The sequence below is a fragment of the Rana temporaria genome, chromosome 9 (assembly GCF_905171775.1).
Source record: "Rana temporaria chromosome 9, aRanTem1.1, whole genome shotgun sequence".
Taxonomy (NCBI): Eukaryota; Metazoa; Chordata; class Amphibia; order Anura; family Ranidae; genus Rana; species Rana temporaria.
The window spans coordinates 11,866,256-11,890,334 of NC_053497.1; the positions used below are offsets into that span (position 1 = coordinate 11,866,256).

The 24,079-nt window shown below is 44.8% G+C and overlaps 1 protein-coding gene and 5 non-coding genes across 7 annotated transcripts; all 6 read right to left on the bottom strand.

Annotated features, from left to right (window-relative positions):
- Positions 1 to 150: 150 nt before the first annotated feature.
- DKC1 (dyskerin pseudouridine synthase 1) lies at positions 151 to 23,590 on the bottom strand. 2 transcript variants are annotated; one of them, XM_040322792.1, is made up of 17 exons: positions 23,485 to 23,590; positions 23,318 to 23,370; positions 20,076 to 20,162; positions 17,794 to 17,885; positions 15,632 to 15,816; positions 14,131 to 14,195; positions 13,677 to 13,803; positions 11,772 to 11,902; positions 11,420 to 11,563; positions 11,013 to 11,133; positions 8,663 to 8,781; positions 7,767 to 7,870; positions 5,059 to 5,119; positions 4,249 to 4,311; positions 3,761 to 3,811; positions 2,031 to 2,138; positions 151 to 454 (listed from the first exon to the last, which is right to left on the bottom strand). In XM_040322792.1, exons 1-17 carry the CDS (start codon positions 23,498 to 23,500, stop codon positions 404 to 406), a joined length of 1,578 nt encoding a protein of 525 aa, XP_040178726.1. In that variant the 5' UTR covers positions 23,501 to 23,590; the 3' UTR covers positions 151 to 403. The 2 variants fall into 2 exon arrangements, with proteins under 2 accessions (XP_040178726.1, XP_040178727.1); XM_040322793.1 differs by lacking the exons at positions 151 to 454; positions 2,031 to 2,138; positions 3,761 to 3,811; positions 4,249 to 4,311; positions 5,059 to 5,119 and having other exon boundaries at positions 7,763 to 7,870.
- Positions 1,846 to 1,977, bottom strand: LOC120914820. The gene has a single exon (XR_005743826.1). It is a non-coding gene; the product is annotated as a small nucleolar RNA SNORA3/SNORA45 family (small nucleolar RNA).
- On the bottom strand, positions 7,968 to 8,042 carry LOC120914803. The gene has a single exon (XR_005743809.1). It is a non-coding gene; the product is annotated as a small nucleolar RNA SNORD83 (small nucleolar RNA).
- LOC120914821 lies at positions 11,628 to 11,744 on the bottom strand. The gene has a single exon (XR_005743827.1). It is a non-coding gene; the product is annotated as a small nucleolar RNA SNORA36 family (small nucleolar RNA).
- LOC120914804 lies at positions 11,991 to 12,063 on the bottom strand. Its single transcript, XR_005743810.1, has one exon. It is a non-coding gene; the product is annotated as a small nucleolar RNA SNORD83 (small nucleolar RNA).
- On the bottom strand, positions 20,643 to 20,887 carry LOC120914828. The gene has a single exon (XR_005743834.1). It is a non-coding gene; the product is annotated as a small nucleolar RNA SNORA53 (small nucleolar RNA).
- Positions 23,591 to 24,079: the final 489 nt, after the last annotated feature.

Here is a 24,079-nt window from a genome sequence, read left to right on the forward strand (position 1 = left end):
AACCCGGTACTAGCAAGGTGCACCCAAGTGGCCGGTGGGTGTGAAATTTGCCTGCTCGGGGTTAGCTTTCATCCCAGTGGTGAAGCCATTTTACTACACACAAAAAAGGATAAATACATTATGTAACCATAAGAAATGAGACCAAAAACATTTTAAACTTTAGTAATTTTTACTAAAATATGCAAAAAAAAACATTGCAGGCGGACTTTTATGGTACATGGTCAAACATAAAAAGAGAGCTTATTGTAATCCCAAACAAATTAAAAAAACAAAAAAAAAAAAATATGGGGAGCGAGGAAGACTGTACAATCCTTAAAACAGGACAAGGAGTATTATATCAAGGCCTTGGCAGTACAGGACCCGATACGTCGTCCACCAAGGTGAACTCCATTATAAAGTCTGATCAGTCCTCTTCTCTGTGTTTCTTCTTTTTCTTCTTCGCACTTTTGCTCACCTAATAAAAAAAAGGGAAGCAGATATGCACATTAAAGCGGAGTTCTGGCCACAATTTCACTTTTTAAATATAAATACCCCTGTAATACACAAGCTTAATGTATTCTAGTAAAGTTAGTCTGTAAACCAAGGTCTGTTTTGTTAGGTTGTTACAGCATTTAGACACTTTATAAAATAGAAATTGACTGGGGGCATCTTAAGTGTGGGCATCATGAAGCCAGACTGTATGACTTCCTGGATTTCAGCCTTGCAGATCTTGCACATGCTCAGTGCTGCACAAGCAGTGTAATAGGTTTCAGCACCTGTACTGTCCAAGTCACATGATTCTTTGAGACTGGGGAGGGCACAGACTCCTGGAAAGTTACACCCACTACATTCCCAGGAGTCTGTGCGGTTTAGGTTAGGAAGCTTAAGCACCTAGGTGCAGGAAGAGGGAAGATTAACCATTCTGCCTAGCAACAACACTTTGAAGGCATCTAAGAAAAGTTCTTAAAGGACGACTTTTTTTTAAATTACTGATGTAATGTTCTATTTATGGGTGGAACTCCACTTTAAGACCATAAGATTTTAAAGTTTTAGGAGGCCCCTCCATCTGACCAGTTATGGTGCTTTCTGATAGCCCTGCCCCTCCAGCATAGTATACCATCCTCGCTGCGCTCTACCCTGGTCAAACTGATTTAGCCAGGACACCAACACCCCCGATCCTAGAACAGCGATTGGCAGCTTGGACACGAGCACTGGCCCACAAGAGGACCTGACCTCCCACTTTAATATACCCAAAATGCCTTCTCCATTAAAGCGATATTAAAAAGGTTCAAGTTTTATTAAAAAAATAAAAATAAACATGTCATACTTCAGTATGCAGTTAGTTTTGTTCGATCATCCTCTTCTGGGCTCTCCTCCCCGCATTAGATTACCCCCTCTGGCAAGCTCTCGAGGGGGTTGCCTTGTGGGCGCGCTCCCATGTCATACACTGCGTCCATTGATGCCAAGTGTATGCCTTTGCCCAGGCAAGTAAAAAAAAACAGGGGCTGGACACTGCAATGTGTTTTTTCACCTTACTGCATAGGATGCAATAAGGTGAAAGACACAAAGGTTTACAACCCCTTTAAGAGCTCAGCAAGCATTCGAGATTTTTTTTATTTATTTTTTTAAATCAGAATAATAAGTTCGGCCAACCAACAAAATCACAAACCCAACCTGGCTGTGTGTAATGTAAAAACGTCCCCATGCACAATTTAAATATTTTGTAATGTACTGCTTATACAAACTGAAAAACAAGAGAGGTTACTGCTGCACATCGGACATCACAGCAATTACAAGCAGAACTAATTTTTTCACACATCATTCCTCCCCATACAGAACACTACAGAAGAGCAGAGCGCGGTGGGCGGATGTCGCTGTATCAGTGACCGGTTGGGCCAAATGGAAAACCAACCAGAAAATAAAGATCAGCAAATACTCTTCGAAAACTCTAGCACACCAAAGCCACTAGGAGTGCAGAGGTGTGACTCTAGTCTCGATGGAGATTTTTTTTTTTACCTTCCACAAGCACCCTAGAACGTCCCAGTAATTACCTTTGGAGAGTCTTCTGACACGGCTTGTTCCTCTTCTTGTGCTTCTTGGTGCTTTTTCTTCTTCTTCTTTTTTACTGAAGCGCTCTCATCACCTTCCTCTGGCTCCTCCTGCAAGATAAAAGAAACATGCAATCTGAGTGATAGAGACCAATGCAGGCCCAATTTAGAACATACAGGTAAGTGATACCAATGCCCGTCACACTGGGGCAGTGGGTGCGCAGGTGGCAACGTGCCGCTGTTTTTAGCAGCGCTTTGTCAATTTCGCTGCGCTATTTGGCTGCTAGCGGGGTGCTTTTACCCTGTAGAGAAAGGGTTAAAACCACCGCAAAGCGCTGCTGCAGCACTTTGCTGGCGGTACCCATTGATTTAAATGGGCAGGAGTGGTACCACAGCTCCAGAGATGCTGCTGGTAGGACTTTTTCCGTCCTACTAGCGCACTGCTCCAGTGTGAAAGCCCCTGGGGCCTTCACACTGGAGAGACAGCAACAACTGTTTCAGGGCGCTTTGCAGGTACTTTTTAGTGCCTGCAAAGCACCTTAGTATGGGGGGGGGGGGGGGACCCCCCCCCCTGTGCATTTTTTTTTGCACAGAGTGGCCATGACCTCATTCTGGGGGCCCTTGGCAGCTCCTCCCTGCATTAGAAGCCCCCCCCCCAGGAGAAGCGCTCAAGGGGGTTACCTTGCAGTCAGTGCCCACAAATGCCGAGTGTATGATTTGGCCCCTGGGTCTGACAGGAATGGGAGACAATGGCTGTGCTGCCATCAACCCATCCAATTAAAGCCGGGACTTTGTGGAGAGAAGGATGGTGGGGGGGGATTCACCCACAGAAATTTGGGACTCAGGCAAGTAAAAAATGGGGGGCGGACACTGCAAGGCATTTTTCACCTTGATGCATTAAGGAAAAAACACAAAGGTGTTGTAAACACCTTTAAACCGCTACAGTCCTGTTTACTGCAGGTAGATAAGCCCAGTTCCATGCAAGTCAAAACCAATCATGCCAATACTTTTATGAAGGACAACCAGTGTGCAATTTAAAAAAAAAAAAAAAAAAAAATAAAAGTTCTACAATCTGATGTTTTCTTAACTTAATGCATGGGTTGGCAACCTGGGGCCCTCCAGCTTGTACAATTACTCCCAGAGGCATGATGGGATTTGTAGTTCTGCAAATACCAGCCTTGCAATGCCTCAAGGGAAATATAGTTCAACAGCTTGCCTACCCCTGCTTAATGCAGAAAAAAACCTGTGCATGGACCCCACACTTAACTGAGCGTGATCAAGCAAAGAAGCAGTTCTTCCTCCTTTTTGGCTGAAAGACAGCTGCAGGAGCCATTTGCTTTATCTGCCATCAGCTGGGAGAAGCCGGGAGCACTGCCAGGGGACCCCAAAGAGAAAGAACAGGGCAGCTCTGTGCAAAACCATCGCACAGCGCAGCGCATAACATGTTTGCTGAGGGTTTACAATCCCAGCTTGGGGTCCATGAAAAGACAAAACTGCTTTAAAAGCAGAGCTTGTTTTGTTTTTAAAATACCCCCCCCCCCAGATAATAGTACGCCCTGGGGGCAGGTCAATAGGCAACCTCCCAGAACTGGACGACCGCGCTGCAGCAGTCTTTCGGCGCGGTCAGAAAGTGGTTGAGAGAAATCTGTTGTAGGTTTTTAGCAAGTGTACAGCGACTCATCCGAGCGGCAATTTCACAGATTTACTTTAATATAAAGAATTCAGGTTTTTACCTTGATCTCCACTTCCTCTTCTTCGGCTGGCGCTTCCTCTGACTGCTTTTTCTGGAAGACACAGGACATGATTTATGGAGTTATCAAGGTGCCAACAATATTCTCGCACCCCATTCCCCCCCAGCTGGGGTTTGTACTTTATTACCACAAGAGGGCAATTTAGTTTTTTTTATTTAAAAGGATTGGCACCACCTTACCACAATTTTTTTATATTTACCACAAAAATCTTCAAAGTTTTAGTCTGTAAATTTTGCAAATAAGTATTTTTCTCCTTCACCAATATGCCGTACTTGTGGGCGCTGATGAGGCAGCACTTATGGGCAATCATTGCTGGCACTAGTGAGCACTTGTAATCAGTGCCCTGATTTTCATACTTTGCTGTCCCCTGTGAGGGGATGCCGCTGATTGGCTCTCCGTCATATGACGTCCACCCAGTTGTCATTTGACGGTGGGCGGGCAGCAAGTGGTTAAACAAAAAACAAACTTACCTTTTTCTTTTTGGTAGGCTTTGGAGTTGCTGCTTCGCTGTCCGATTCACTTGCATGCTTTCTCTGCAAGAAGCAAAAAGGTTTGTTATTTTTTTGTTAAATAAAAACCCTTCAGCAAAAGTCTCTACAATATTAGTTTTATCCCATTAAAACTGACCCGACAGTCCTATAACCAAGGATACATATAAAAGACCACCATGCACTGCTCTAAAATGATAGATTACCCCAGCTATGCCAACAGTATGTATAGAGGAAGCTAAACTGCCCAGCACTCTATCCCCGGCAGCCATTCTCCTCAATACCCAGACAGCGGTGGTAGTTTTACTAAAGCTAGAGTCTAAAAATCTGTATAGAAACCAATCGGCTTTCAGCTTTCTTTGGTCAAAGCCTAATTGGGCGAGCTGAAGTCAGAAGCCAATTGGCTACCATGCACAGCTGCACCAGATTTTTGAACTCTCCAGTTTTAATAAAATTAACCCCAGTGACTGTATCCGATAAGATGTCGTCATTAATCGGCTGATGGTTTTGCACTTCACTTAGTTGATTTTTAAATACATTTATTCAGCCTTGTGGTGCCTGCAGGGCCACCCACAGCTCAAATATTATTGGCATTTAAAGGTTTTAAAAGACTAAACACACACTGCAGTCAATTATGTGAGCTACAAGCCTGATAGAGGAAGCACACTGCACCCCCCCCCAATAGGCAGCAGCCAGGTTATTTTGCAGGATGACTCCCCCATAATACCACAAGTAGATGAGAGGGGGATAACTTCCTGCGGGAATCAAGTATGCAATATCACCGACACATACCTTAGAAGGTGGAGGAGTTTCTGGCGCAGGAGTTGCTGGTGGTTGTTGCTTCGCCCTGGCACTGCAAAAATAACGTTTTATACACATTAGTTTTGGTTAAAAAAAAAAAAAAAAAAAAAAAAAAAAAAATTAACCCCTGCAAGCATCCGTCACCCGCTACACATTTAATTCAGACCCCCACCCTCCCAAACAAATTGTACTGGTTTCCTTCATTGCAACTGCTGCACAATTCATGCAACAGTGTTTGTGCCTGGCAGTCAGCTGCCGGACCCAAGCAGTGCACCCAGGAGGAGCTTCTATGTTCCCTTCTACCCAAAAAAGCTTGCAGGAGACCCACTTTACAACACTGCTGGGCAAACACCATGACCACCCCGTTCCCTGCACTGTGCACACTCCATGGACCACCCCGTTTCCTGCAACACACACTAAACCACCCCGTTTCCTGCAACACACACTAAACCACCCCATTTCCTGCAACACACTAAACCACCCCATTTCCTGCAACACACACTAAACCACCCCGTTTCCTGCAACACACACTAAACCACCCCGTTTCCTGCAACACACACTAAACCACCCCGTTTCCTGCAACACACACACTAAACCACCCCATTTCCTGCAACACACACTAAACCACCCCGTTTCCTGCAACACACACTAAACCACCCCGTTTCCTGCAACACACACTAAACCACCCCGTTTCCTGCAACACACACTAAACCACCCCGTTTCCTGCAACACACACTAAACCACCCCGTTTCCTGCAACACACACTAAACCACCCCGTTTCCTGCAACACACACTAAACCACCCCATTTCCTGCAACACACACTAAACCACCCCGTTTCCTGCAACACACACACACACACACTAAACCACCCCGTTTCCTGCAACACACACACACACACTAAACCACCCCGTTTCCTGCAACACACACTAAACCACCCCGTTTCCTGCAACACACTAAACCACCCCGTTTCCTGCAACACACACTAAACCACCCCGTTTCCTGCAACACACTAAACCACCCCATTTCCTGCAACACACTAAACCACCCCATTTCCTGCAACACACACTAAACCACCCCGTTTCCTGCAACACACACTAAACCCCCCCGTTTCCTGCAACACACACTAAACCACCCCGTTTCCTGCAACACACACTAAACCACCCCGTTTCCTGCAACACACACTAAACCACCCCGTTTCCTGCAACACACACTAAACCACCCCGTTTCCTGCAACACACACTAAACCACCCCGTTTCCTGCAACACACTAAACCACCCCATTTCCTGCAACACACTAAACCACCCCATTTCCTGCAACACACTAAACCACCCCATTTCCTGCAACACACTAAACCACCCCATTTCCTGCAACACACTAAACCACCCCATTTCCTGCAACACACACTAAACCACCCCGTTTCCTGCAACACACACTAAACCACCCCGTTTCCTGCAACACACACACACACACACACACTAAACCACCCCGTTTCCTGCAACACACTAAACCACCCCGTTTCCTGCAACACACACACACACACACACTAAACCACCCCGTTTCCTGCAACACACACTAAACCACCCCGTTTCCTGCAACACACACTAAACCACCCCGTTTCCTGCAACACACACACACACACACACTAAACCACCCCATTTCCTGCAACACACTAAACCACCCCATTTCCTGCAACACACTAAACCACCCCATTTCCTGCAACACACTAAACCACCCCGTTTCCTGCAACACACACTAAACCACCCCGTTTCCTGCAACACACACTAAACCACCCCGTTTCCTGCAACACACACTAAACCACCCCGTTTCCTGCAACACACACACACTAAACCACCCCGTTTCCTGCAACACACACACACACACACACACACTAAACCACCCCGTTTCCTGCAACACACACACACACACACACTAAACCACCCCGTTTCCTGCAACACACACTAAACCACCCCGTTTCCTGCAACACACACTAAACCACCCCGTTTCCTGCAACACACACTAAACCACCCCGTTTCCTGCAACACACACTAAACCACCCCGTTTCCTGCAACACACACACTAAACCACCCCGTTTCCTGCAACACACACTAAACCACCCCGTTTCCTGCAACACACACTAAACCACCCCGTTTCCTGCAACACACACTAAACCACCCCGTTTCCTGCAACACACACACACACTAAACCACCCCGTTTCCTGCAACACACACACACACACACACACACTAAACCACCCCGTTTCCTGCAACACACACACACACACACACACACACACACACACTAAACCACCCCGTTTCCTGCAACACACACTAAACCACCCCGTTTCCTGCAACACACACTAAACCACCCCGTTTCCTGCAACACACACTAAACCACCCCGTTTCCTGCAACACACACTAAACCACCCCGTTTCCTGCAACACACACACACTAAACCACCCCGTTTCCTGCAACACACACACACACACACTAAACCACCCCGTTTCCTGCAACACACACACACACTAAACCACCCCGTTTCCTGCAACACACACACTCTAAACCACCCCGTTTCCTGCAACACACACACTAAACCACCCCGTTTCCTGCAACACACACACACTGGACCACCCCGTTTCCTGCAACACACACTAAACCACCCCGTTTCCTGCAACACACACTCCATGGACCACCCCCATTACCTGTAATCCACATATTCATCCCGCCATTGATTTGGAGTATTTTCATTGGATTTGCCGTGTTTGTCCAGCAGACCTTTCTGAATCATCATTTTCTTCTGACTTGCCTAGGAATTAAAAAAGTCAAACGATGTTATAAATCTCTTAAGCGTGCACTTTGCTTCCTCTACAAAAAAAAAAAAAAAACGAGTCCATTTCTACAAGAGCCATCAGTTATAGGGTGATAGATGAAAGTCGTCATTACCAAAGATTCACGGATCTGAATTTACATCATTTGGCTCAAACTGCTTTTGGCGTACCCTACAAGCCACTCTAGAAAAACCACAGCAATTGTATTCCTACTTTGTAGGCCACAAATGTCAAAATTAATGCCGTTTGAATGCTTTATGCCTTTGAAATATATAACAAAAATCATTGGAAAAAAATAAATGCAATAACCCCTAGGCACCAGCTCCTACTGGGTCTTTAGAGCAGGGGCAGGCAACCTCGGCCTTCCAGTTTTGAAACAAGTCCAATTAGACATTGCAAGACCCTGACAACCACAGGTATGACACCTAGAGGCAGGAGGCATGATGGGATTTGTAGTTTCATTACGGCTGGTGAGCAGAGGTTACCTACAAACCCCACTTTAGGGGTTTCAGATGCCAGGTGGTGGGGTGTGGCCTTATGACTGCTGCCATGGTCTGTCACATGATTGGAAATTTCTTGATTGCAAGTAAAGATCAGGAAATGTTAGCCACTGGCAACTGTGCCAGGAGCACATGCTCTCGGCACATTTGTTTTATATTTAGGTGTACATATGTGGCCTCTTGCCTTTAAGGCTCGCCCACATATATGCAAACGGCTGGCAAGGTGTTAAAATACATTCTATACACCACCCCCAATTGCAAAAGTCTTACCTTAGGACCCAGGCCCCACTTGCGTGGATAAATGTCCCTCTCCATAATGACGCGTTTAATCTTTGCAACAATACCATGGTCACACGTAGAGATCACCGCAGTCGTCATAAGGGCAGTACCTGTATTCCATCAACCAAAAAAAATAAAAGATTAAGTTAAGTAGACATAAATTACGTAAAATCAAAGTTGGTCTTAAGATTGAGAATTGAGATCAGATAGTTTATTTCATCTTTACCACATCAGACATCTTGTCCAATCTTACCCATGTGCACAATATACTGCAAGACGCAGCACACGTGCCAATAGGAAGAAAGGTTCTCAATTCCGAGGAATAAAAGAACAAGTCAAGTATGTCTGCAGGCTCAGAGAATGGATAAACTTTGTCATCATTTCAAAAAAACACATGCAGCGAGGTTGCAAATATGTGGCCAAAAAGATTGTAGACACCCGTTCTGGTAATGCAATAGCATACAAAAAGACATCTTACACAATTGTGTGCTTAAAACTTTGTGGAAACAGTTTAAGGAATAACCTTTCCTGGTCTGTGCATCAAGCCAGCCCCATAAAGACATATGAGTTTATTTACTAACCTGGAGAGTTGTTTACTAACCTGGAGAGTGCAATATCTGGTGCGGCTGTGCATGGGTAGCCAATCGGCTTCCAAATTCAGCTTGTTCAATAAAGCTTTGGTTATGAAAAAAAATAAAAAACCTGAAAGCCGGTGATCTGCGGAGCTGGTTCCAGCTATCATGGAAGTTCCTGCGCAGGCGCAATCTGATGTGCTGAGATGGTTCCGGCTAACGGGAAAGTTCCTTCACGGACTGCGCAGTCCTTTAAGGTTCCCCTAACGGAGAAGTTCCTTCAGGACAAGTCACCGGTTTGCATGCAGAGCTGCACCAGGATTTTGCACTTTCCAGTTTTAGTAAATCATCCTCATTTGACCAGTTTGGGGGGGGGGGGGGGGGGAAACATTTGAGCGGCCTGTATATATATATATATATATATATATATATATATATATATATATATATATATAACTTTGGGTTGGCACATTTCCTCCCAACCAATTTTAATGAATCTTACTCCCATGATTGGCAACATTTAATGGTTTGATTTGCTACACTAGATTCGGTCTGGGGTTTCTTCCCACTTTCTTGGGAGTCTCCTGCTACTCTTATGGCTCTGCTCTATAGATAACCATTTTTTTTCTGGAATTCACTACTGCACCTTCGTACGCTCTCATGCATGAGCTCTTCACCACCAAGTTGTGTAAATTTGACTTGTTCGATATAGTGTCTTAATGTAAATTTAGGCAATCTTCACATGATCTAGAGCAGTGGTTCTCAACCCTGTCCTGCAGGGCCCACTAACAGGCCAGGTTTGCTGGTACTTTATCTTGCACGGGTGCTTTAAATCACAGTCATTGGCTTGGTATTTGAGACCCATTTTATCTAAGAGAAATTCCCAAAACATGGCCTGTTGGGGGTGCTTGAGGACCGGGGTGAGAACCATTGATCTATATGACTAGACGTTAACCTTCGATACCAGTTATGCATTTCATTTCTATAGGTAGAATTCCTCATGTTAAATGGCCCTGGTTAGGGCCCTTTCACACTGGTGTGTTTTTGCCACGTTTTCACGGTAAAAATCGCGCTATTAAAATGCTCCCCATGCCCCTCTCCATTGAAATTAATTAAAAACGCGGTAAAAACGCAGAAAAATCGCCGTGTTTTACTGCGATTTTAATGCTCCTTTTTAATTTGCTTCAATGAAGGGGCATGGGGAGCGTTTGAGTGTTTTAATAGCACTATTTTTACCGGAAAAAACGCACCAGTGTGAAAGGGCCCTTACTGTGCGCTACTTATTTGTCTATGCATGGACTGATGTTTGCATCACCCTTTCCTGATATAAATACTTGAAGGAGCTGAAATGCCAATTGTGAGCCAGATCTCCTCATTCAAGATCAGTACCTGATCTCACAAATGTTCCTTTGGCTGAATGAGCAAAACATTTCAATGACACCTTACAAAATCTGGTGGAAAGCCTTTACAGAAGAGTTGTGGCAGCTTTTTTTTTTTTTGGGGGGGGGCGCCGAGACACACAAACTAATGCTTTTGGACTAGGATGTCCAACTTTTAAGTAAAGGGCGGTGTCCAAAAACATTTGGCCATATATTACACACCTAGGGGGAGATTTACTAAAACTGGTTCAACTGTGCATAGTAGCCAATCAGCTTCTCACTTCAGCTTGTTCAATTAAGCTTTGACAATTAAAACTGGAAGCAGATTGGCTACCATGCACAGCTGCACCAGTTTTAGTAAATCTCCTCCCCCAATTTTATTCAACTTACCAATGCAGATTGCCTCTCCTTTGGTTGTGACCACCACGATATCCTGATTGATTTCTATGCCATCTTCATATCTCAGAAGTCCAGGCAGCATGATCTTTGCCCCATAGCATATGGCATTAACCTGTATTAAAATAGAAAAACCACCATGAGAAAAAAAAAATTAATAAAAAACACATTTCCAAATACAAAACCTTTTATTTTAGAAAAAACAAAAACCACCACTAGTCACTTTGTTTGAAAAAAAAAAATAGATAGATATAAAAAAATGACTTGTCCCGACAAGTAATTTTATTTATTCTTTCTTCAAAGTGAAAAGTAATATTGGTTTTGCATTTGGAAATTAAGATTTTTTTTTATTTTAATACAACACACTTGATATTCACGTCCAATACTAAAACTCAGCTTACCGCACTGTCCTTCATAACCAGTCTTTTATGGGATACCATCAGCTTTTCTAGTGGAAAGACAACCCTACGAAGGTAGGTTTCATCTTTATTGTTGTCATACTGCCACTGAGCATCCAACACGTCATGCATCGTGACAAGGTTATCCTAGATGGGGAGATAAAAACAAGCTTCAAATCTGATATTGACAACATTAAATTTGATCAATAAGTTGTGTCAGCTCCAGGGCAAGACCCAAAAGGCCTAAAGTCCTGTAAGCTTGTTACTGTCCCAAAAGTAAATTATCAGCCCCAGGGAGAAGCCTGCAGCTGAACTCAACACTTTTGGGGTGGATAATGTCGGATGTGGTGGTTACCTTTTCACCCATAACTCCCGAGCGAACTCTGCGCAGTTCCTGCATCTGTCCTCCAACCCCGAGCAGCAAGCCCATGTGGACGCAGAGAGTACGGATGTATGTTCCAGCTTCACAGCTTACCCAGAATATACCTTGGGAGTAACAGGAGAGAGGAAAAGAAAAAAAAGTTAGGGGAAGGTTTTCACCAAGTGGAAAATATCTGGATTCCTAGCAATCAAAAGCCATCAGTTATTGGGTGATAGATGATAGTCAACATCACAAGTTCATGAAAATCTAAACTACATCATTTGGCTTATTGATGCAAAAGATAGAGATAGAGATAGAGATAGAGATATATATATATATATATATATACATACATACACACATACATATACACATATACACACATAGATATATTATATACACAAAGTACATTAACCATTTCAGGATCATCCATCCAAATTATAGTAGTGGCATCAACTGTGCACCAAGGACTCTATGCCCTTGCAAAATTTAAGTACAACTGTAGGCAAATTTTTCTTCATTTTGAATACAGTAAGCGGGGGTTACACCACCCCCCCCCTCAATATTTTTGCCATCTGTGCCCCATGGCAAAGGAGGAGATTTTCCTTCACTACCTGTCCCATAGCCAAACAGGAAATGAGAGCAAATCCCTACAAAAAGGAAATTACTTTGGGGACCCCCCCATGGCACCAGAACTAGTGTCCATTGGAAACCTTTTACTTTTATGGGGGGCAATGATCATGGTAAACAAGACCAAAAGAGGGGAATCTCCATAACAGGAGCACAGAATTAAAAACCATCAGGTGCTCCAATCATCTTTACTCAATGTGTGTGTGTGTGTGTGTGTGTGTGTGTGTGTGTGTGTGTGTGTGTGTATATATATATATATATACACACACACACATATACACACACACACTTTGCCTTTAGTTATACTTTAGTCCATGATGGGTTAAATGTGTATATTATATTTAAACCAGTGTTTCTCAACTCCAGTCCTCAAGGCAGGTCATGTTTTCAGGCTTTCCATTATTTTGCACAGACGATTTGATAAGTTTCACTGCCTTTGTAATTACCACAGCCGTTTCATCTGAGGGAAATCCTGAAAACATGACCTGTTGGTGTGCCTTGAGGACTGGAGTTGGGAAACACTGATCTAGATCAATGGTTCTCACCCCGGTCCTCAAGCATCCCCAACAGGCCATGTTTTGGGAATTTCTCTTAGATAAAATGGCTCTCAAATACCAAGCCAATGACTGATTTAAAGCACCCGTGCAAGATAAAGTACCAACATCTGAGGGAAATCCTGAAAACATGACCCGTTTGAGCACCGAGTTGAGAAACATCGATTTAAACCAGGGATATGCAATTAGCGGACCTCCAGCTGTTGCAGAACTACAAATCCCATGAGGCATAGGAAGACTGACAGCCACAAGCATGACGCCCAGAGGCATGATGGGACTTGTAGTTTTGCAACAGCTGGAGGTCCGCTAATTGCATATGCCCGATTTAAACACTTAAATATTGTGCCAAAGCATGAAAGACTGCTGCAGCGCAAGCGTTCTGGGAGGAGTCCTCCCAAAAAAACACCCGTGGTTAAAGAGCCCCAGTCACCTCGTCCATTTAGGGACAAGTGATAAATCTGTACATGGCCAGCACTCCCTTGATGCAAAGTATGAGGGAGCATGCGACAATTGTTCAACTCTAGCAACAAACACCATCGGCCAGAGGAAGAGGTCACCGATCCCTTAATTTCCTGATATCAGCCAACGCTCCGGAATTTAATGCCACCTATGACGGAGGCAGAAGAACTGCTGGAAGGGTAAGAGGGCTCTTCCAAAATACAAACAAGCAGCGGCTACAACCAGAATCTCCACATTTAGTTTGCGGATCATTTACCTAGTCGGCGCTCAGGATCATATTCCACGAGTTTGCTCTCGTAAATCGTTCTCACACGCAGCTGTCTTTTCACAGCAGCTATTAGCGGAGGTCTCTGAAAGAGGGCGCCGGTGAGCGTCTCCAGAGCCTGGATACAAAAATGGGACGAGAAAAAAAAAAAACAGTAAGATTACCAATTGCATTAAAACTTGCCATTAATCCTCATTAAAACATCTCCAGTGTTATCAGAAAGCAAGCCTCATCTTGACCATAGGCCATCATCTCCTGCTCCTTTGCTCACCCATGGTCCCCCGTCACACTGCAAAACGCAGCGCAACAAAGTTCCAGAGTGAAGAGCGCACCCGTTTCCGGGTTCAGAGAAAGCCACAGACTCAGAGAATGGATAAACTGTGTCATCACGTGTACTGGAGGCTTCAAATAAATACAGCATGTAAAAAGAAAAGTCACTCCTTACCCGTGAAAGCTGCAGCTCGTTCTCCAGAGCATTGTGAAGTCGTACAATACCAACATATTCTTTGCCTAGGAACCAGAAAGGGAGAATTAACCACTTGATCTGAGGAAGATTTACCCCCCCCCCTCATGACCAAGTCATTTTTGCAATAGGGCACTGAATTGCTTGACAATTTTGCAACATTGTACCCAAATGAAAATTTCATTTCCCCACAAATAGAGATTTCTTTTTGGTGGTATTTGATAACCTCTGCCGTTTAATTTATTTGTGCAAAAATGATTGTGTGCATTATACACACCCCAACTTTAAGAGGGAAGTTCCAGGAGAGTCCTCATTTTCACGGTAAAAAAAACAAAACAAAGTTGGTTCACACTCCAGCGGCACGATTTCAGGGGTGACTCTGCAAGTCGTCCTGAGGACGACTTCAGAGGCGATTTGCAAAACGACTTCTGTATAGCAGTCAATGCAAGTCGCCCCGAGCCGCCCCCAAAGTCACACAGGAAACTTTTTCTAAGTCGGAGCGACTTGCGTCGCTCCTATTAGACCGGTTCCATTGCATTGAATGGGACGCGACTCGTCAGGCGGAACCGAGTCTAATGTGTATATACCATTTTTACTTTCTGCTCCAAATCAATAGTGAGAAAAAAAAAAAAAAAAAAAAAGAAGTCTTCACTATAGGCCAACATGCATTCTGTTACCAACCCCCACCCCAAAAAACACAAGTGCATATTGATTGGTATATGCCAACGTTACAGCGTCTACAAACTGTGGGACATTGTTATTTTTTAAATTACTAGTAATGGTGAGGATCAGTAACCTATAGCAGAACTGCGATATTGCGGTAGACAAAACCGGTCAGCAACACAAAGTGATCAGTGATTTAAATATGCACCGACACTGGCTGGGAAAGGGCCAACTGTGCCTAGCCAGTGTGTGCTGCATTTACTAATGGGGGGGGGATCTGGGAGATAAATTCAAGCCCCCGCTTTGCAGGAACTCAGAATACATCCCTCCCCCGGGAACCGAGATCTGCCTTGTTTACATAGGCAGATCCGTTCTGTGGTGTCAGACGATCAGCAGGTGTTGGACAGAGGGGGGCCGGGACCTGCAGATCGGCTTCTGCTGCCAAGAGCCTGCCTATCCCTCCACAGCAAAAAAAAAAAAATCCGATAACCACGCCGAAAACGCATGAAATTTTCCCATGCGCATGTTGTGTTTTCATAGGCCTGCGATTTAAAAATGCATCAAAAACGCAACATGATGTGTTTTCAATGCATTTCAACAGGGGAGGTGCTTTATTTAAACCGACCAAAAATGCAAGCAAGATGCATTATTCTTGAGCTTTACTAGCGCTAAAGTTGCCGATAAGGGCCTACAATAAAATCACACAATATAATTTTTTTGAATGTAAATATCTATATATTTAAACCAATTTTCAGTTTGGTGCCCCTCTAGCTCCCCCCCCCCCCCGGTGACAAGTACCCAAAAAAAAAAAAAACCTCACCTGCACTCTGCTGCGATTTGACAAGCCGAGTTGCGCGGTCGATGCAGACAATCAAACAGCCCGTCACCTTCGGGTCCAACGTTCCGCTGTGACCCGTTTTCTCCACACGTAGAATTCGGCGGATCCATGCTACAACCTCGTGCGATGACGGATTGGCTGGTTTGTCAAGGTTGATGAATCCTGTTCTGAACAGTAACGGAACCCAAGGTGAATACCAAGTGACAGATTCAAAAGGAAGACAAAACCTCAGATAAAGAGGATTATTAAACAGTCTCAAGAGCCACATCAAGTCCCGCTAGATCACTTCAGGCTGGCCGATTATGCAGGTATAGCCATGTAATAGGGGCCTATAATATAATACAGTCTCACCCTGCTCTGCACATGCTCAGTTTCCCCTCTATTTTATGGCACTGTGCTGAAAACGCAGAGTCTGACCCGCTGACGGCCTAAAGATTTACTGCTGCACAGGGCTTCAGAAAAATGGTAGATTCCAGCAATAAGAAACAGAGCGATGCTGAAGGCAATTTACAGCGCACACTAATTTTGGTAGCATAATTATTAATGTGGAATGTACGTTCTTTGCTAAAGAATTTTTTTTTTTACCAAGTCATTGGTAAAGTTCCACATTAAGACCGTCGTGTTCCGTTTACATTTCTTGGCCGTAATCTTTAAATGCAACTGTTGCCTTGGGGCAAGGCATCTGCCTATACCTGAACAAGCTGCCTTCAAATCCCTGACCTGTTACCTGGCCAGTCTGTTGGGTTTCACAGGTCCGGGACTTGACATCTTTATTTTAAGATCTTAAACGATTAAAGCTGGCTGCCTACAGTGGAATCCCCCCCCCCAAAAAATGGGCTTCACTTTAAAGGGGAGGTTCACCCTAAAAACGACTTTCTATTACACTGGCCCCCCACATTACAACACAATTATGCCTATTATGTTTTTTTTGTGCTGTACATACCTTGATACAGCTTATTCACCCGTGGCTTCCGAGTCCCACGGGAGTGGGCGTTCCTAACATGCTGTTGATTGACGTGATGACCAAAAACGAGCTCCCCCCCCTTCGCGCAAGCTGCGTCACGATTGCCGAAAGGAGCCAAACGGCGGTGCGCAGGCGCAGTATAGCTGCCGTTCGGCTCCTTTCGCCAATCGTGATGCAGCTTATGCGACGGGGGGAGCTCGTTTTTGATCATCACGTCAATCAACAGCATGTTAGGAACGCCCACTCCCACGGGACTCGCAACCCGGAAGCCATGGGTGAATAAGCTGTATCAAGGCATGTACAGCACAAAAACATAATAGGCATAATTGTATTGTAATGTGGGGGCCAGTGTAATAGAAAGTCGTTTTTAGGGTGAACCTCCCCTTTAAAGGTTACCATTTTTGGGTCTATTGTGTCACAATATATTGGCTCACATGCGATTATACGCTTTGCGCAATATATTCTTCAAAAGCAGGCTCTTTGCCATATTTTATATGCCTAGGGGATCACACGGCTTTGAATGAACCTGTGTGGCATCTCCGCTTCACTGCGTTGTTTTCTGCATGCAATTACATGAACATGTGTAGACCTGTTATGTTCTGTAAAAAATTAAGTGTGCAGTAACACCCCCCCCTTATCCCAAGCCAGCGATGTTGTACAGGACTCTCCCTCCCGAGTGGCCGAGCCAGGAGGGGACCCCAAGTGGAGGATCTGGGCTGCTCAGTGCAAAACCATTGCACAAAGTACTGTATTTTTTGGCGTAAAACACTTTACCCTGAAAATAGAGGGTAAACAGTACCTCTGTTATACGCTGTGGAAAGATTTTTTCCTGAAACTTCCCTCTTGAAGTTAGGGTGCGTGTTATACGCCGATAAATACGGTAGATAGATTTTTTTTATAGAAAACACTTTATAAAGCCATTACAACTGCATTGCTGTCAGATTTACAGCAGCAAGAGAGGTTGAGGCCTTTAAAGAACCCACAAGGCTAGACTATGTACACGCCTTGTAGTGCCACGTTCTGGGACTGTTAATTGTCTGGTGGATCGGTCATGAAGCAGGCATGCATCGAATGCCCCAATATGCTTGTCACAGGCACCCTATGGCCCCCAGGGCAAAAAAAAAAAAAAAAAAAACCACACCCTACCCAATGTAGACCCCTCACATACCTCAACACTTACTTAATATACTCAGCAATGTCTCTTTTCAGGGGATTGGAGCCTGATGGAATAGGAGTGTAGTGCGTCGTCCGAACATTCAGCTTGTCAAAATTCTAAAAAAATAAAAATAGAGTTATAAGCCTAGAGAGACCAAACACACATTCTACAACACTACAAGGGTAGAACATGCTCAGAGGGATATAAAAAAAAAAAAAAAAAAAAAAAAAAGCGGCTTTTTTCTGACTTAAGCTGGATTCGCACCTATGCAGTCTTTGTGCTTTTTGCACTAGAGAAGGTGTTCCATAGGAAGCCATGTTAAATGGACTGTAGTGCAAATCGCTTAGGTGTGAATCCAGCCTTAAGCCTCGTACACACAATCGGATTTTCCAATGGGAATTGTGGGATGACAGGCTGATAATCCGACTGTTAGTACGCTCCATCGGACAACTGTCAGATTTTCCACAGACAAATGTTGGATGGCACACTTTCAAATTTTCCCCCATGAACGGCCTGTTGTCGGATTTTCGGAGCGTGTCTACACAAGGCCATCAGACAAAACTCCAAAGTACACACACATGCTCTTAATGCTCAAACACATTAACAGAAGGTGCCCAAAGGGTGGCGCTAAAGAGCTGAAAAACTACATTCATGTTTGTTCAGTCGACAATCGTGTGCCGTTTGTATGCAAGACAAGTTTTTGGCCAACGCCCTTCGGACAAAAGTCTGAGGCTTTGTCTGCGGAAAACCCAAACGTGTGTGCAAGGTTTAAGTTTGAAAAGAAAGCGTGTAAATGACGGCCCACTGTTTGAATAAATATAAGACTAGACCCTTTAATCTAGAACAGGGATATGCAATTAGCGGTCCTCCAGCTGTTGCAAAACTACAAGTTCCATCATGCCTCTGGGTGTCATGCTTGTGGCTGTCAGTCTTGCTATGCCTCATGGGACTTGCAGTTATGCAACAGCTGGAGGTCCGCTAATTGCATATCCCTGATCTAGAAAATGCAACACATACTGGCTCCATTATGCTTTTTACTTTGCAGGCTAAAAAAAGGGAAGTAAAACCCATCAGGGTTTACTTCCTCCAAGTACTTTCAAGTGACATTGGTCAAGGTTAATGGCAAAATCAAAGTGATGAGAATTTTCAAACAAAAAGACAAGTATACAGCCAACTTATGTCAGAGGAGAGCAGTTTTCCCACAAGCCCCGCCCCCTCACATCAGTAATGGGGCATGCACCATGTGCTAGTGGTGTGGAACGAACCAATGTCTGGTAGTTGGCAAATGTTTTTTTGTAGATTCCCTAGTCATGTGATACGAGTAATTTTATGTGCATTTTCGCTTTGCCTTAAAACTTCCCCCCCTCTTGTTTACTATCTAGATGGCCCAAGAGAATTAAGAGTATATGCTGCGCTATAGATTCATCTTTAAGGCTGCATTCACACCTGAACGCGGCGTATTGTACCGCGATTTGCCACGTCAAATTGCGGCGTTTTGTCCCGACAAAACGCGTCGTTTTTAGCATACAATACACCGGAGGGGTGATTGAAACATTGTCGGCTATGCCGAACGCCGCCTGAAAAAGGGGTCCGGGACTTGTTTTGAGCTTGAGGCGTACGGCGTGGAGATGTGAACCATCTCCATAGCCAACAATGTTAAATCACCCCTCCAGCGTATTGTCGGGCTTCAGGCGTTAAAACGCCTAGGTGTGAATGGAGCCCAAGTGCATGGATCCATTCATGTATGCGTTTATGTATCTGTGTATTTTAAGAATGTCTTGAATTTTTATGAATAGCAAATGGTTTTGCAAAGTATGCAAGTTTACTTGCAAAAGCGTTAAAAAAAATTAAAAGCTTCATTTTATAGTCTCATCATTGCTCCATGGCCACCAGATGACACAACGGGGTTGATTTACTAAAAGGAGGTAGACTATATAAAAGACTGTGCACTTGCAAAGTGCAGTTCCTCGAGAGCTTAGTAAATTAGGTAAAGCGTCAGTGTGTAAAAAATACATGCAAGGATATTTTTTCTTTTTTTTAAATAGCATTTTTGCTTGAACATGATTGGACAACGCAAGTTGGATCATCTACTCATTTACCAAGCTTCGGGGGAAACTGTATTTTGCAGCGTGCACAGTCTATTTGCCTTTAGTAAATCAACCCCACCCCCCCATATTTCTCCAATCACCTTCAGGTGATAAAATTGTCAAACCTGGTTTATTCCTGGGAGGAAGCAAGACAGTTCAAGACCCTAGTATGAGGCTAACAAGTAAAAAGTCACAATTTCACACAGACCTTATACAGACCTTGAGTAAGAGCGGCCACTGAGATGTGTCCAGCTGGGCTATTTTGGACTCGGGTTTAATTAAAAAGCTTTCTTCATGCTGTATATCCTGAAAAGGTAAAAGTTAAAATATTAGAGATAGAGATAGATATATATATATATATTAGAGATAGAGATAGATATATATATATATATATATATATATATATATATATATATATATAAAAAAATAAAGAAAAATAAAAACACCCCCCACACAGACACAATACAACCCATTTGTTTGTGTTAAAAAAAAAAAAATGTTGGATATGACAATAGAAACCCGACACGCTTCAAAATTGCGCACGTTCGTGGAAAGGAAGAAAAAAAATAAAAAATCTCAACATTCTTTAAATTGGGGTAAACCGAGTGATAAGGGGTTAAAAAGGGCCGATAAGCCAAGGGTTAAATAATTCGAAATCAAAAACTGCTGCTTGTTTTAATGGGTATCGTATGAAAATCAGAGAAGATCCCCCCCCCCTTTTTTTTTTTAACTTTATTGAATATGTGGAACAGCATAGGAGTATACAGTCTTTATGGTCCAAGATGACCTGTCCTCATACTAGCCAAGCCCTGTTGGTGAGACATGGTACAGCAAACACTGAAACCACTGCCAACAGAACATAAACGACCAGCATGAAGGTATATTATTCTTACATGCCAATGACTCAAGCACCTTTGACTGTACAACCAAAAAAAGTTGCTGGGTGACACTGAACTAGAACTGCTAGATCGATCCAGCTGAACTCAGAACAAGTTAGAACACCCACAAAGGTGGATCTAAGGGAGCATGTTTAGAGAAGATCCCTTTGATCCGCTGATAAAACAAATGGGTTTATTTTGGGTCCTTTTTCAACCTCACCTACTATGCAAATACAAAACTAATAATGTTACTTTGTATCTCTTATTTGAATGATATTTATAAACATTGTTAGTCCGACACCAGCAGCTATTATTGCAGCTGCAACTACACAGCCAAATCTCTGCTGTCATTTTGACAGCAGGGAATTGTGGACATGTGTAAAGGGGGAGGAGCAGAAGTCAATAAATACATTTTGGATGCGAGACGCACACTCCCGTGTCCACAATTGGATAACGTGTCATAAATGTCTCCTATTTAGCACCAACCTGCACCATTCCCCTATCCCTGCCCCTCCTCCCAAATGCCCACCCCTCAATGGCACACTACCCTGCCCATCCACCCACTATCCTGCATTGCACCCCTCTCACCTGCCCCCTCATTAGCACACTACCCTGCACCATGGCCCTTTCCATATGCCCAACTTCAATCAGCCCTCTATCCTGCCCATCCAGCCATTGGTGCACTACCCTGCACCATGGCCCTTCTGTCTGCCTGTTCCCCTACAATGCACACCTCCTCCCATCTGCCCCCAACAACACTACCCTGCACTGTGGCCCTTCTTCAATCTACCTGCTCCTACATTGCATCCCCCCTCACATCCGTCCTTTATGCCGCTCTTCCATTAGTGCGCTACACCGCACCAGGTCCCTTCTCCCCCTCTACCCGGCACCAGGTCCCTTCTCCCCTCTACCATACCCCCCACTACCCGGCACCAGGTCCCTTCTCCCCCTCTACCATACCCCCCACTACCCGGCACCAGGTCCCTTCTCCCCTCTACCATACCCCCCACTACCCGGCACCAGGTCCCTTCTCCCCCTCTACCATACCCCCCACTACCCGGCACCAGGTCCCTTCTCCCCCTCTACCATACCCCCCACTACCCGGCACCAGGTCCCTTCTCCTCTACCATGCCCCCCACTACCCGGCACCAGGTCCCTTCTCTACCATGCCCCCCACTACCCGGCACCAGGTCCCTTCTCCCCCCTCTACCATGCCCCCCTTCTCCCATCTGCAATACGGATCGAGCTTCAAAAAGGCAGCTGTTAAGGTTTACAGTGGTGACATGACCTTCTGCACACCCTTGTTTTGCCCCATTTTGTTTAACAAGGTTCTGAGTGTGGACACCGCAACTGTTTGTCTCACTGTAGCGGCACCGGCTTATTGACTTAAACTTGGCAAGTTTGACAAGCCGCGCCACCCGTCATTCACCAAATGCAATCTACATACAAGACCCTGCAAGTGCGGAATGTGTTAACCCCCCCCCCCCCCCCATTTATGGATAAGGCTCAAGCCCGCCTGTGTCCCTATGGAATCATCCCCTCAGATGTTGGGCAGTAAGACCACAGTTCAACTACCTGGTTTTACAGCCCCTTCAACCCCCTGTATATGTGGTGCTCTCCGAGTAGCGACCCACATTCAGATAACTCTTCGGTACATTTGACAAGAGGCAAGGGAGGAGTCACCTCTTGCTGTAACCCCTCGATCCCTGAACTAATCTACCACAACCGCATGCTTCGCTCACCACTGCGGGGCGCTTGCCATACAGCCCACGTTCCCTCCAAAGGGTCGCTTTCGGCAGGCATATAATTATCACAAGCGCTGCACAAGTACACAACCAGCCCCATCTACAGCTAAAGAGGGCAATAAACTTGCAGCACCAACCGTTTTTACTGCCCCTCAACCACAAGCTGGATCAGACATGTGGTAGGGCCTGCCACTCCTCTGAAGCGCAATCCACACTCAGATCTGTCATTTAAGTGGCAGTTGCCCCTTCACCTCTTGATTTAGCCCTTTAAATGCCACAATGGCTTATGTAAGAGCCGCCCCCCCCCCTCAAAGATCTACATTAGCTGTGCCAACGCCTGCCAAAAAAAGTCATTCTGTTCTGGGATTGTTCACATGAGTGGAGCTCTCTCTCTGAAGAGCAAGCTGGGTTAAAAAATATGTTTTTCAGAGAGCATTTGACACATAATGGGCCCTTGATCCCCCCACACTGGCACACGCCAACCTCATGCACAGCACATGGTTGTTCAGCAGGCACTATACCCACCAACAGGGGGCAGAGATCCTGCTGCAGTCAGCACCATGGCACGTGTGTGCCCCAGACTACAGGGGGGGGCACTAGAAGCATGGCTTACCCACAGGGTTTTCCACCCCCCAAAAAATAAAAATTACATAAAAATATTAAAAATCAGCAAATAAAACTGTAGTATCAGAAAAAAAATGGTTATAAAATATAAAAAGGATCAACTTCTCTACACCCCCCCCCCCCACATTATATACACCTAATAGTGCACAGTGCAATATATGTGCACATATATAAGTCCTCCCCCCCATACACACAGGGGCCCCCCTATACTTACAGCGATCTCCCCGGCGGTTTGGCTCCTCCGCTTCTTGGACTTCTTCTTTGATCCTGCGGAAGAACACAAAGAACAAAATCAAAGGTGAGGCGGCGCACGTCTTATAAATACATAGAGAGAGAACGCGCGCTCTATGGAGGAGACACGCGGCCGGCCCGCACACCCACCTTCTCCCTCCGCCATCTTCCCTCCTCTCTACTCCACGCGGTATAAGAGACTGAGCACAGGAGCATGGACCGGATATAGCACGTGGGAGGACTCCGCGCGCGCGGCTCCGCCCCTTCCGGCTGGGGTCAGGTTTCGGCGCTCTCTCTCAGGCGCCATCTTGGAGGCTGGATGGGTCTCTGTATGGCTGTGATGGAGAGGAGGAGGGGGAGGGGAGTGAAGGAATGTGTGTTCAGTGAGGAGGACACGTATCTATGAGGTTTACACTAAAACACAAACTCACCATTCTCCACACGAATGTTACTTTCAGGGTTGCCAACTTTCAGTAAATGCACAAAACATGGACGTGTCGTCTGTAATGGACATTTATGGACAGATGCAAAAATTACGGATTTTACAAACTGTTTGCGAATTTACTGACGGTTGGCAACCTTGGTTACTTTGTATATCATTTTGGCGTTTAAATAAAGTTTTTTATTAAAAAATAAAAATAAAATTCTCCACTTTATACAGAGATTTATTATACAAAATATTGGCTTTGAATCTGCTGCTTTTTCACCTGGAGATCCTGCCAGTCATTGCACTTCCTGTTACAGG

Coding starts and splice junctions, on each gene's coding strand:
- DKC1 (XM_040322792.1), bottom strand. Junction 20,163..23,317: donor AAACCGCCGGGGAGATCGCT/GTAAGTATAGGG, acceptor TTACCTTTTCAG/GATATACAGCATGAAGAAAG. Junction 2,139..3,760: donor AAGAGGAAGTGGAGATCAAG/GTAAAAACCTGA, acceptor TTTATCTTGCAG/GAGGAGCCAGAGGAAGGTGA.